This window comes from Dermochelys coriacea, chromosome 9 (assembly GCF_009764565.3).
Source record: "Dermochelys coriacea isolate rDerCor1 chromosome 9, rDerCor1.pri.v4, whole genome shotgun sequence".
Taxonomy (NCBI): Eukaryota; Metazoa; Chordata; order Testudines; family Dermochelyidae; genus Dermochelys; species Dermochelys coriacea.
Window position 1 is genome coordinate 57,253,784 of NC_050076.1, and position 13,920 is coordinate 57,267,703.

Sequence of the window (13,920 nt, forward strand, 5' to 3'; positions counted from 1 at the left end):
ACCTCCCTAGGTAACCCATTCCAGTGCTTCACCACCCTCCTAGTGAAAACCTTTTTCCTAATATCTAACCGAAACCTCCCCCCCTGCAACTTGAGACCATTACTCCTTGTTCTGTCATCTCCTACCACTGAGAACAGCCTAGATCCATCCTCTTAGGAACCCCCTTTCAGGTAGTTGAAAGCAGCTATCAAATCCCCCCCTCATTCTTCTTTTCTACAGACTAAATAATCCCAGTTCCCTCAGTCTCTTCTCATAAATCATGTGCTCCAGCCCCCTAATAATTTTTGTTGCCCTTTGCTGGACTCTTTCCAATTTTTCCACATCCGTCTTGTAGTGTGGGGCCCAAAACTGGACACAGGACTCCAGATGAGGCCTCACCAATGCCGAATAAAGGGGAATGATCACATCCCTCAAACTGCTGGCAATGCCCCTACTTATACAGCCCAAAATGCCATTAGCCTTCTTGGCAACAAGGGCACACTGTTGACTCATATCCAGCTTCTCGTCCACCATAACCCCTTGGTCCTTTTCTGCAGAACTGTTGCCTAGCCACTCAGTCCCTAGTCTGTAGCAATAAATGGGATTCTTCCATCTTAAGTGCAGCACTCTGCACTTATCCTTGTTGAACCTCATCAGATTTCTTTTGGCCCAATCCTCTAATTTGTCTAGGGCCCTCTGTATCCTATTCCTACCTTCTGGCATATCTACCACTCCTCTCAGTTTAGTATCATCTGAAAACTTGCTGAGGGCGCAATCCACTCCATCCTCCAGATCATTAATGAAGATATTGAACAAAACTGGCCCCAGGACCGACCCTTGGGGCACTCTGCTTGATACCAGCTGCCAACTAGACATGGAGCTATTGATCACTACCCGTTGAGCCCGATGATATAGCCAGCTTTCTATCCACCTTATAGTCCATTCATCCAGCCCATTCTTCTTTAACTTGCTGGCAAGAATACTGTGGGAGACCGTATCAAAAGCTTTGCTAAAGTCAAAGAATAATATGTCCACTGCTTTCCCCTCATCCACAGAGCCAGTTATCTCATCATAGAAGGCAATTAGGTTAGTCAGGCATGACCTGTCCTTGGTAAATCCATGCTGACTATTCCTGATCACTTTCCTCTCCTTGAAGTGCTTCAGAATTGATTCCTTGAGGATCTGCTCCATGATTTTTCCAGGGACTGAAGTGAGGCTGACTGGCCTGCAGTTATCCAGATCCTTTTTCTTCCCTTTTTTAAAAGTGGGCAGTACATTAGCCTTTTTCCAGTCTTCTGGGATCTCCCCCGTCACCATGAATTTTCAAAGATAATGGTCAATGGCTCTGCAATCACATCTGCCAATTCCTTTAGCACCCTTGGATGCAAAGTGGGGCATTGCTGTGCTATTGACAATCAGTGACAGAATCATACCACTGATAACCATGTGAAAACAACAGGGTGACAGAGCTGACACTAAAAGAAAAGGAGTACTTGTGGCACCTTAGAGACTAACAAATTTATTTGAGCATAAGCTTTTGTGAGCTACAGCTCACTTCATCGGATGCATTCGGTGGAAAATTCGGTGGACACTGAGTAGGGGACAGAACAATGCATTGGAGTGAGATGAAACTGCCTATGGACAGTGACACTTGTGCGGAGGGAGTGTTACATTCTTAGGGGGCAGCACAACCATAGTCTTGCAAATCTATCTGCTAATATGAACCCCTTGCTAGCATGGGTTCCCACTGACTTCAGCTAGACTCTAGGCAGACACAACAGCCTGAGTCAGCATACATATTAGCAGCCAGAGCCACAACCAGCAACACAAAAACAAGATTCTTCTTCATCTCTTGGTGCAGATATTGGGGCTTCTATTTCAAAGCCTCTGAGACTGGTTCTAGGCTTTCAAAGACATTGCAGCTTGTCCCTTAAAATGCAGGGCTCAGGCTGGCAGTGCCGATGGTCATAAGAGCCTCACACAATTGTTTCATTTTTAACCATATTTGTTCAGTTTTAAATCAGCTGCTGGGAACAACCTGGCCCTGGACTGATCTGCAAAATTTTGTGATGCATCCCAGTGATCAGCTTTCCCTGCCAGGGATAGATTAGCAGCATCCAGCCAAGAGTGTGAGCCCCAAGACAAGCGGAGAAATCAGCCCAACCTTCCCTTCAGAATTTTAGCCCCTCCAGCACATTACTGCCCTGCCCACTCTTAGAGCCTAAACCTCAGCGGGTGCTCCCAGCTCCTCTTGAATCCTGTTGCCTCCTGAGCATCTTTTCTTTTCCTCCTCCTGAGATCTTTCTGCCCTCTAGTGGCCCTTGGATGTGATGACAGCTCTAAAAAACACCAACTTCCCCAATTCTGCCTCTTTCAGTTATTTTGACATAAATCTTGGTGTCCATTATACTGATATTTTATTTTGTATACTTTGTCTACACTGGAACCTGAACAACAAAACTTTTGTCCTTCAGAAGTGTGAAAAAATACCCCCCTCTGAATGTCAAAAGTTTTACTGATGAAAAGTGCGGTATGATTAGCACTTTGTCAACAGGAGCGCTCTCCTGTGGACAAAGCTACCGCCGCTCATTGGGGGTAGAAGTTTTTTGTCGACGGGACAGCTCTCTGCCGCCAACAAACAGCAGCTACACTGCACCCCTTTTAGTGGCACGGCTTTAGCCGCACAACTTTGTCACTAAAAGGTGTGTAGTGGAGACATAGCCTCACTCTGCATGCTATAATCTAAACATTTATGCAGAAAGCATTCAAAGAGCTTGCAAGGGCATGTAAGCAAAGTCTCAGTGCAGCACCAGAGACATGCATGGATTATCAGATAAGCATCTGCATTTATTTACCTTATACCACAGACAGAAGATCAGCTCAGAATAAAATTTCACAACTGCAAAGGGGCGTCTGCCTTATGTAGGTGAGCAATGCCACTGTCCATTTTGGCACTCGGGCTGCTAAGCACTACCATCCCAGCATCTGCTGTCAAGCCAAACACACTTGATGTAACACCAGGCCCTGTATTTGCAGCCAAAACCATTTAACATGACCCACAACCCACCTGAGCAAATCAGAACTTGAACATGTGCAGGTCAATGTAGGTGGTACTAGTAACAGCAGCATCTACACAACAGACAGCACTAAACATAAGGGGTCTGACCTGTAGGTCTACTGGCCACAGACAGAGGGTTGCAGGGGAAGACAGTGCTGAGCTCTTCGCTATCTGAGGAGCTGCTGTGGCTCAGACTCTTCTCCCTACCTATGCCCATGCACGCAAATTTTGCCAAATGAATGTTGGGAGCGCTCATCTGCCAATCTACAGCAAGTGGGAGGAGGGATATTTCAGATCAGACTGAGCAACACTCACTGAAACTCACAGGAAATCCTCCTTTGTAAGGGGAACAGGCTTTTAAAATGGCCTCAAAATGAGCACAAAATGAGGTTCGCCCTTGAGGTAAGTGAGAGTTGGTGGGTCTCCATTTCCTCAGCTGGGGAAAGTCAAACCTTCTCTTGGCTCCCATTCCTGTTGAGGGCCCCAGGGGCCCACACAAGGCCTCATGTGGCACCTGAAACCAAAGTTAAGTGGAAGGGATGCCCAAATCATGCAGCAGAGTCACAGCATTATGTTGTTCTACCCCTCTCCCTCCCCCCCGCACCAATACTCTCGACTCCAGTCCAGCACAGCGTTCTTGTTATTGACATTAAATTCATTTTATTTTCTGCTGTCCTAAATTGATAAATGTTTGCTGTGCTACTCCTAGAGTGTCCTCACAGCCTGTCTCTTTTGGCAAAGGAGTACTATGCTCTCAATCACAGCTCAGCTGAGAGCAACAGCTGGGAAGTGGGGGGGGGGGGAAGGAGAATTAATTTAACTTTTCACTACACTCCTGATCCTTGCAGCACTTTGGGATATGAGGTTGATTTAACTCTCCTCCCCAGCCCAGTCTTTGCAGTTCCGGAGAGAAGAGGGGGAGGGAATAAGATAGATTTAACTCTTTTGCCCCCTGCCTAGCTCTGATCTGGAGGGAAGGGGGCGGAATGGTCTTGCTTTAAACCCTTCCTCCCCACACTGGTTTCTGCAATGGGGGGGGAGGGTGAGAGTAGTGGTCGGGGAGCCACACACTGACCTGGATCGTAGCCTCCAGCCTCAGTCCTGGCTTCTTGTCACCCCACTCACTCATCGCTCAAAGCCGGGGTCTAACCCAAACTCATGCTGGGCTTCCTAACCTCTGTACAGCAACTTCTTATGCAACACAGAGGGCACGGCTAGCAGTTGCCGGTGGTAACGGGGTCTCAGGCCCGGTGGATAGAGGATGTCACAGGTCTGGGGCCCTGGGGGCCACAGGCCTGAGAATAGTGGTCCCGGGGGATGGGGCTCGCGGCGCGGGGTTCAAGGTCCGGTGCCCCCGCAGGTCGCTGATCGGGATCCGCAGCTGTCTCTCCCTGGAGCCGAGCAGAAGCGCCAGGCTCCGGCCGTGGTTGCTGTGGAAACCGGGACGCCGAGGGCCCGGAGTTGCCATGGAAATAGAACGCAGGCCTGGGGTTGCCATAGGGACCAAAGGACGCGGCTTGGCGCGGGCTGTCTGCTGGAGACTCGGGAACGCCCGGGCAAACTGGTGGCGGGAGAGAGGAAATAGAGGATTGCCCGGCCGGCCCCGAGAGCAAAGCAGGCCTTGCTGGAAGTTGTCTCCTGCTGCTGGGATCCTCCGTGCCGGATTCCCCAACCCTCATCAGCACTGATCGCCACTCTTTACTATGCACCAGGCTGCACCGATAGGAATCATTCTCATGAATATTCAGTAACTAACACTCACTATTAATTACCATTCACAAATATCATTACTGATCATTTTTAATTAGCACACAGGTGTATTGAGTATATTTGATCATCCATTACTCTTGATATTCATTACTATCTATACAGCTTCTTTAATATTTATTAACATCCAGAGAGAGGAAGGGGGATTATTACTAATAGGTCAGCTGTAAAATACATGTGTTCTTGGGGGGAGCAGTGCCTAAGCCATCCTAAACAGCACAGGGCAAAGGGAAAGCACATTTCAGTCTAATATAATAACTCTCACCCAGCCCGAGGGATCTATCTGCTGTCTCCTCCTGTCCAGATACCACCTTTCAGCCTCAGATGTATTCCAAGCCATGGTTATCACCACCATGATCAACAGGGTGCACCTGCAAATCATCCACTAATGGCACACCAACCAGTCTCCTACCCTAGGACAGAGACCATAATCACCCTTACGCCACGGCTCCAAAAATGCCTTAACTGGGGGAGGAGATCCCAATCTGCTCTGTCCACCCTTCCAGTTTAGGGTGGACACCATATTGTATACACTTGCTTTCCCCTCACAATGTGGGTCAGAGAAGCCACCCTGTATGGTTATGTCTACTCTGCAATTAAAATCAGTGCCAGCTGATGGGAGCTTTCTAGGCTCAGGCTGCAGAGCTGTTTAGTTGCAGTGTAGACACTCAAGCTCGGGTAGAAGCCCAGGCTTTAGGACCCTGCAAGTTGGGAGAGTCCCATAGCTTGGGCTGCAGCAGAAACCCAACCCTCTACGCAGCAATTAAACAGCCCCTTAGCCCAAGGCCAAACTGGCCCTGGCCAGCTGTTGGTGTCTAATTACCATATAGAAATACCCTAAATATAGGCCAGAGATGCTCCTTTATCACATTCACTCTCCACATATTTGTCAGAAATCCAAGAGGATCCCTATACACTTGAGTAGGTGGAATCATAACTTCTGTTCCTCTGCGAGTGAGAGAGGAACTGGCTTGGATCAGGCATTGGCCCTGCTTGGTAGCCTTGCTTCTCAGCTCACACAAGTGCCAGCTGCTAGGTGCGCCTCTCCTTCAGTCGGCTCTTTGACCAGTCAGCACATTTCCAGCTCATCTGCTCATTCAGCCTTTATTGTACCTGCAGTACAATACTTCAGTCAGTCTGGGTGCATAATAAATGTGATAAGATAATCATGATATCTGGGATGTCTCTGCTGTGGAGGATTTCATTCCTCCTAGCAGTGCCGTACTTAGGCATACGCAGCTGCGTGGGCAGGACTGGCTCGAACTTTTTTGCCGTCCCAAGCAAAAAAAAAAAAAAAAAAAAAACCCGCTGGGAGGACTGCCTTAGCAAAAGGAAGAAAAAAAAAAAAGGCGGTTGGACAATCGCCAAAACACCACCCCAACAGGGGCTGCCCCAGGCACGTGATTCCTTAGCTGGTGCCACTGGGTCTTAGTGTCCACATTTCCGGCTCTTCCTATCCCTGTTCTGATCCTTCCTGCAGGCTCCCACCACTGCTGGCTGGTGCAGCCCGGTGAGTCTTCCTCCGGAGGCGATCTAGTAGTGAAAAGAGAAAAAGCTTCCAGCCTGCCAGACCTATTAGCGCAACACTGAAACTGTTAAAGAGCCATTCAAGTGGTAATGAATCCATTTAACAGGCATTTGCCAAACCCCAGGTACATACTATCAGTTTCTGAATTTACTGACAAAAACAGTTGTACATTATTGTAATATTTACTCAGAACATATTAATCTACAGGACCTTAGTTTACATTTGCTTTAAAATATTTCATTAGTGAGTTTGTGAAGATTATAAAATCACATCTCTAAAAAAATCCTTGCATAGATTTTTAGATGCACAATCATCTTTAGCCTTAACTGCTTGGATCTTCAGACATATAGTTTTTTAAATAAATCCTTCAAATGACCACCCTTATCTAAAATTCACATTTTAATTACTTGTAGTAAAAAAACTTGCTTCCAAAGTCTTCCTGTCCTTTCTGTCCATCCCTTTCTCCCTTCACACACACAACCCCCCCGCCCTTGAAGAGAGCCCTTAAAGGGACAACACCCTTTTCCTTCCAGATAGCTGGACAAAGAATTTCCATTTCTTTACTTCTGACTATCTGATGAACTAGTTTTAAGAGAACCCTTCAGCAAAATCAGCACCTTAGTAAGATATAAAATCTGTTGTTAGGCCTAAAATCTTTGGAAACATATTTTTTAAAGTTGGTGAAATTTCATAAACATGTCTATTGTTATGGAGATCACACAAAGTAAATTAGTGTTCCCTTTTTCTTAAAGCAATGAAGATTTTTATGAACACACTAAACCTCTGTGACTGATTAATTTAAAATAATGTTTTTGTTTCAGTGAGTTAAATATGTAGTAATCTGGAATGATTAATCTGGAATCATGTCTCCCCTTAGCCATCTCTTTTCCAAGCTGAAAAGTCCCAGTCTTATTAATCTATCCTCATAGGGGTATGGAACAGCTTCCATATGAGGGGAGATTAATAAGACTGGGACTTTTCAGCTTGGAAAAGAGACTGCTAAAGGGAGATATGATTGAGGTCTATAAAATCATGACTGGTGTAGAGAAAGTAGATAAGGAAGTGTTGTTTTACTACTTCTCATAACACAAGAACTAGGGGTCACCAAATGAAATTAATAGGCAGCAGGTTTAAAACAAATAAAAGGAAGTATTTCTTCACACAACACACAGTCAACCTGTGGAACTCCTTGCAGGAGGATGTTGTGAAGGCCAAGACCATAACAAGTTCAAAAAAGAACTAGATAAATTCATGGAGGATGGGTCCATCAATGGCTATTAGCCAGGATGGGCAGGAATGGTGTCCCTAGCCTCTGTTTGCCAGAAGCTGGGAATGAGTGACAGGGGATGGATCGCTTGATGATTATCTGTTCTGTTCATTCCCTCTGGGCCACCTGGCACTGGCCACTGTCGGAAGACAAGATACTGGGCTAGATGGACCTTTGGTCTGACCCAGTAGAGTCATTCTTATTTTCTTATTACTTTATGAAGGCTTAAGAGTACATTTAAAATATAAAATCAGCTTAGAAATACTGATTAAGAAAATGTAAAACAGAGAAGAGCTGCATCATGTATTCCATAATATTTAGTGTTGTATTCAGCAAGACAGTGACTCGCCCTTACTACAAAGTTTGTGCAAATAAATGTCTGACAAACTTTAGGGCAGATCAAAAAACCTACGACTGACATTTTTTATTCCCAAATGTAGTGCTTTTAATTAAGTACCTTCTGCATGTCCATTCTGCGTGAAGGAGAGGGTTTGGGGGTCTCTGCGGGGAACTGTGACTCTCCGCTGCCATGAGGTGGGCCAGGTATCTCACTATTCTTTGCTGCCTCATTCCCTTCCCTCCTCCCCCCCTCGGGCTGTGAGCCCGGGCTGCCGTCAGGCATAGGGGCACCAGTTTAATAATACTGCATAGGGCCCCATAAATCCTAAGGACGGCCCTGCCTCCTAGCCCACAGATATTCAAGGGCTGGCTCTGTTGTTATGGACCCTCCTTCCACATGAGCAATGTCCACTGGAGTTTCCAAAGAGGAGAATAAATTTCTTTCCCATACACAAATCTCACACTTTCCTCTCCTTTCCTTTCCTGTAGTCTTAAATAATCTGCAAATAGATGTAAAATTCTTATACAAAATATACATAGTAATATCTATTACTATAATTTGTCTTTAAAGATACTACGCCCTGTATCCACATGCACATTAATTATACCAGACAAACCTAAAATGGAGGTAATACAAAACTGTGTCTTCTCACGAGAAAAAAAAAAGAAAAGGAGTACTTGTGGCACCTTAGAGACTAACAAATTTATTTGAGCATAAGCTTTCATGAGCTACAGCTCACTTCATCGGATGTATTCGGTTGAAAAACGAGAAAAAAGTAGGTATCTTCAGCAGCTCTGCAGAAGCCATAACTCCATTCCTACACCCACACTGATCAGACTTGCATAGGAACACACCTTTTCCTTTAGATTAGATTACACCCCACTGCAATGAAACCCAATGGAGCTGTTTATCTGCCAAGGACAAACCAGCCTTGTCTATGTGGGCCCCTGACTGAATTCAGAGGTGCAGATTTTGGACATGCTTTTAGGGGCTGGAGTCAGGTCCCAACAATAGTACAATTTCTGACTAAGGTAGAGTTAGTATTTACAAGATGAGATAGGGCTTGTAATGAAAATAAAGGGGATTCTTTACTGAGGCAGATAGTTTTCTCTGGATCTCCAGCACCCAGTCTAAAGAGGATCTCCCTGGATCCTGGCTTGAAATGAGCACTCATAAGGGAAACGATCATTATGCAGGACATTATTCGCTCTTAGAAATTTTTTTTAAAAAAGTTGTCATTTAAATAACACACTCGAAATTCAGCCATTCACTGTTATATTTCCAACCCCATCCTTAAAGCTGCCCCACCCTTCCTCTCCTGCCACTTACAGATCTCACCATTCACAACACAGAACTTCAACCTGTGTTGAAGCAGAGGAGTTGACCATGCTACAAGTACTCCAGGAAGGTTTAGTGGCCTCACTTTGGATTCAAATAGATTTAGGACAAATTGTCAGAGCAGGACTGTGGACAGTATTTGGTCAGACCAGTACTCCAAGCTGAATTCTGTGTAACCCAATGGGCAGTGTGTGTTACACATTCCCCCACTGTGCTGGATTCACAAAGGATGTGATACTCTATAAGGTGCCACAAGTACTCTTTTTCTCCTAGCTACAGGGTATACCTGCACTGCAACTGCGGGACATGGCTGCAGCTTTTGAAGCTGTGGCAGCATGGGGTAGCCCCACCCCCCTAAGATTCTGGGTACATACTTGAGTGGCTTCCACTGGTGTAATGTAACCTGAGCCAGCTTTGATCTGCCTACACATACTCCAATTACATTTCCTGACTGCAGTATAGCCTGAGCTACACGGGCTCACTCTTTAGCTTAAGCCGTAGGGATTAAGCCGTAGGGAAAAGCTGGACGTGCACAAGTCCAAAAGCTGGACGTGCACAAGTCCATGGGGCCGGACGAATTGCATCCGAGAGTGCTGAGGGAATTGGCGGCTGTGATTGCAGAGCCCTTGGCCATTATCTTTGAAAACTCGTGGCGAACGGGGGAAGTCCCGGATGACTGGAAAAAGGCTAATGTAGTGCCCATCTTTAAAAAAGGGAAGAAGGAGGATCCTGGGAACTACAGGCCGGTCAGCCTCACCTCAGTCCCTGGAAAAATCATGGAGCAGGTCCTCAAAGAATCAATCCTGAAGCACTTAGAGGAGAGGAAAGTGATCAGGAACAGTCAGCATGGATTCACCAAGGGAAGGTCATGCCTGACTAATCTAATCGCCTTTTATGATGAGATTACTGGTTCTGTGGATGAAGGGAAAGCAGTGGATGTATTGTTTCTTGACTTTAGCAAAGCTTTTGACACGGTCTCCCACAGCATTCTTGTCAGCAAGTTAAGGAAGTATGGGCTGGATGAATGCACTATAAGGTGGGTAGAAAGCTGGCTAGATTGTCGGGCTCAACGGGTAGTGATCAATGGCTCCATGTCTAGTTGGCAGCCGGTGTCAAGTGGAGTGCCCCAGGGGTTGGTCCTGGGGCCCGTTTTGTTCAATATCTTCATAAATGATCTGGAGGATGGTGTGGATTGCACTCTCAGCAAATTTGCGGATGATACTAAACTGGGAGGAGTGGTAGATACGCTGGAGGGGAGGGATAGGATACAGAAGGACCTAGACAAATTGGAAGATTGGGCCAAAAGAAATCTAATGAGGTTCAATAAGGATAAGTGCAGGGTCCTGCACTTAGGATGGAAGAATCCAATGCACCGCTACAGACTAGGGACCGAATGGCTCGGCAGCAGTTCTGCGGAAAAGGACCTAGGGGTGACAGTGGACGAGAAGCTGGATATGAGTCAGCAGTGTGCCCTTGTTGCCAAGAAGGCCAATGGCATTTTGGGATGTATAAGTAGGGGCATAGCGAGCAGATCGAGGGACGTGATCGTTCCCCTCTATTCGACACTGGTGAGGCCTCATCTGGAGTACTGTGTCCAGTTTTGGGCCCCACACTACAAGAAGGATGTGGATAAATTGGAAAGAGTACAGCGAAGGGCAACAAAAATGATTAGGGGTCTAGAGCACATGACTTATGAGGAGAGGCTGAGGGAGCTGGGATTGTTTAGTCTGCAGAAGAGAAGAATGAGGGGGGATTTGATAGCTGCTTTCAACTACCTGAAAGGGGGTTTCAAAGAGGATGGCTCTAGACTGTTCTCAATGGTAGCAGATGACAGAACGAGGAGTAATGGTCTCAAGTTGCAATGGGGGAGGTTTAGATTGGATATTAGGAAAAACTTTTTCACTAAGAGGGTGGTGAAACACTGGAATGCGTTACCTAGGGAGGTGGTAGAATCTCCTTCCCTAGAGGTTTTTAAGGTCAGGCTTGACAAAGCCCTGGCTAGGATGATTTAACTGGGACTTGGTCCTGCTTTGAGCAGGGGGTTGGACTAAATGACCTTCTGGGGTCCCTTCCAACCCTGATATTCTATGATTCTATGATTCTTTCTTTCAGTTTGGCGCATCTCAAGTTCAGTCCCTAAGATGATGGCCTTCCCAATACACTCTCATCTGTAACTGGGTTGCACTGGAGTCTGTGAAGAAAAAGTAGGCACCTGCTGATATTTCTTTGTTCCCCTCTTTCACTTTTCTTGTTCTCCTCCTTTATCTGATTCTGTTGCTCTCTTGGGGCCTGATCTGGTTCCCACTGAAGTCAATGAAAATTTTGCCATTGAATTTAATGGGAGCAAGAGGCCCTTGATAATCTAAGTTGGACTATGGCTGGGACCTGATCCCAGCCTTAAAAGCATGTCCAGAATCAGTGACACTGCTAAATCAAGCATGTTCTTTTGAAATCTAAAAGGCTTCCCACCTTTTCCCCAGATTAAATGTTTGTGGTGCCTGGGTTTGTGGGGGGAGGGGTTTCTGCCATTCCTTGGTAAATTAATGGATTGCTAACTAATGGAAGAACTGACTCAGCAGGATTGTTTGCTCTGGAGGGGCAGGGGAGCAGGATGTGAGGAAAGCTGGGGGGTTATTCCAGAGTAGGTAGTGGACAAAGGTGCTTCTATTTCCTGGACTAGTAACTCTAAACGGTAGCTGGAGTCTGCATCTGGGATGGAAGGAATGCTGCGGGGCTGCATGCCTGGTTGTGCTTATCTATGGACCAAGGTCAGAGTGGGGGACCATGACACAGAACAGAGGAAGCCTTTGTTGACCTGTACTCTGTGGTTAATGTCCCCTATTTACTCAGCTAAAAGAGAATGGAGAGGGAAGAAGGGGCAAGAACCCTGGAGCCACAGAGAATATGGAATTCAGACATACAGTACATAGCAAAGAGTGACTGGGGCCCCATTCAGATCTCACTAAAGGCAATGGGATTTTTGCCAATGGGAATGGGACTGGGCCCTGTGGACATAGTTTGCTGTTGCTCTGCTCCTTGTACAGTCTTTCCCACCAGAGCTGAGTGAACGCAAAATGCTTAGATCTGGAAGCATTCCACATTCACATTGCACTGATTGAAATGATTGCACAAGGGAATCAGACCTTCATTTTCATTTGGTCCCTTTGAATTGGTAACCCTCCGAAGGAGTTCTCTTCCAGGGCTTGTCCATACACAGAGTTAGACCTGTTTAACTAAAGGTGTGACTTTACATCTTTGAACTGGGTGGATGCTCTTTTTGAGTTTAAACTAGGCTTATTTCAGTTTAGCTGATGTTGATATAGAGCAAGTTGAAGCTAAATTGGAAAACATTTCTCTTAAACTGAGAATGTTCACATAGGGGTTTGCATCAAAACCAGTAGAAGTTTGTGTGTAGATGAGGCCTAAATCTTTCTCTCATCAACTTGTGTGACTGCAAAGAGCAGTGTGGAATAATAATAGACATGGCTTGTGTAACCCACAGACCTCCTGGGTATGGTGTTCTGTGCCATCTAGTGGCTCCGAGACCACTTAGAGAGAGAGAGAAAATGAATCTGCTCTACAGCCTTAGCTAACAGCCAGTGGGCTTTTGGCTCATGCACTAAACTCCAGAGATCCCAGGTTCAGTTCTGCTGGGGTCTGTCACCATTACACTTGCCGTACCATTATGTTGCTCATTGTGCTGGTTGGGATGATGAAAGGTTGCAAATCTGCTTGCACTCTAACCCCTTATCTACACTTGGTCCACACTTCTGCAAAGTTTGCCCTTTGCAAGGAAACCTTCCGTAACTGATTTGCTCTCAAAGGCAAATGTTTTGGAAAGAGCAAGTTCACTCCACTGCCATTTTTATATTACACAATCGGGGGAATGTTAGGGTTCCCTCCCCACTCTGAACTTTAGCGTGCAGATGTGGGGACCCGCAAGAAAGATCCCCAAGCTTATTTTTACCAGCTTAGATTAAAAACTTCCCCAAGGTACAAATTTTTTTCTTGTCCTTGGACAGTATCGCTGCCACCATCAAGTGAGTTAGACAAAGATTTAGGAAAAGGACCACTTGGAGTTCCTGTTTCCCCAAAATATTCCCCCAAGCCCCTTCACCCCCTTTTTTGGAGAGGCTTGAGAATAATATACCAACCAAATAGGTAAACAAGGTAAGCACAGACCAGACCCTTGGGTTTTTATGACACTAAAAACCAATCCGATTCTTAAACACAGAACTTTATAATAAAGAAAAAAGTAAAAGAAGCACCTCTGTAAAATCAGGATGGAAAGTAATTTTACAGGGTAATAAGATTTAAAAACACTGAGGATTCCCCTCTAGGCAAAACTTTAAAGTTACAAAAACAGGAATAAACCTCCCTCTAAGCATAGGGAAAATTTATAAGCTAAAACAAAAAATAATCTAACACATTTCCTTGCTTTACTTACAATTTTTGTAATCTAGATGCTTATTTTTGGTAGGATTTTAAAAAATGATTTTTCCTACCCTGGTCCCTCTCTGTCCAAAAAAACAACAAAAAAGAGAGCACACAAACAAAACCTCCCCCCCCCCCTCAGATTTAAAAGGATGTTCTTCCCTTATTGGTCCTTTTGGTCAGGTGCCAACCAAGTTATTTGAGCTTCT

General features: G+C 45.6%; 1 protein-coding gene across 1 annotated transcript in view; it reads right to left on the reverse strand.

Annotated features, from left to right (window-relative positions):
- CROCC2 (ciliary rootlet coiled-coil, rootletin family member 2) overlaps positions 1 to 4,457 on the reverse strand; it is a 193,938-nt gene extending 189,481 nt beyond the window's left edge. Inside the window, exon 1 of the mRNA XM_043491634.1 lies at positions 4,113 to 4,457. Within this exon, the coding sequence (XP_043347569.1) occupies positions 4,113 to 4,166 (54 nt within the window). The 5' untranslated portion in view covers positions 4,167 to 4,457. The remainder of the gene's footprint in view (positions 1 to 4,112) is intronic.
- Between the last annotated feature and the right edge of the window lie 9,463 nt (positions 4,458 to 13,920).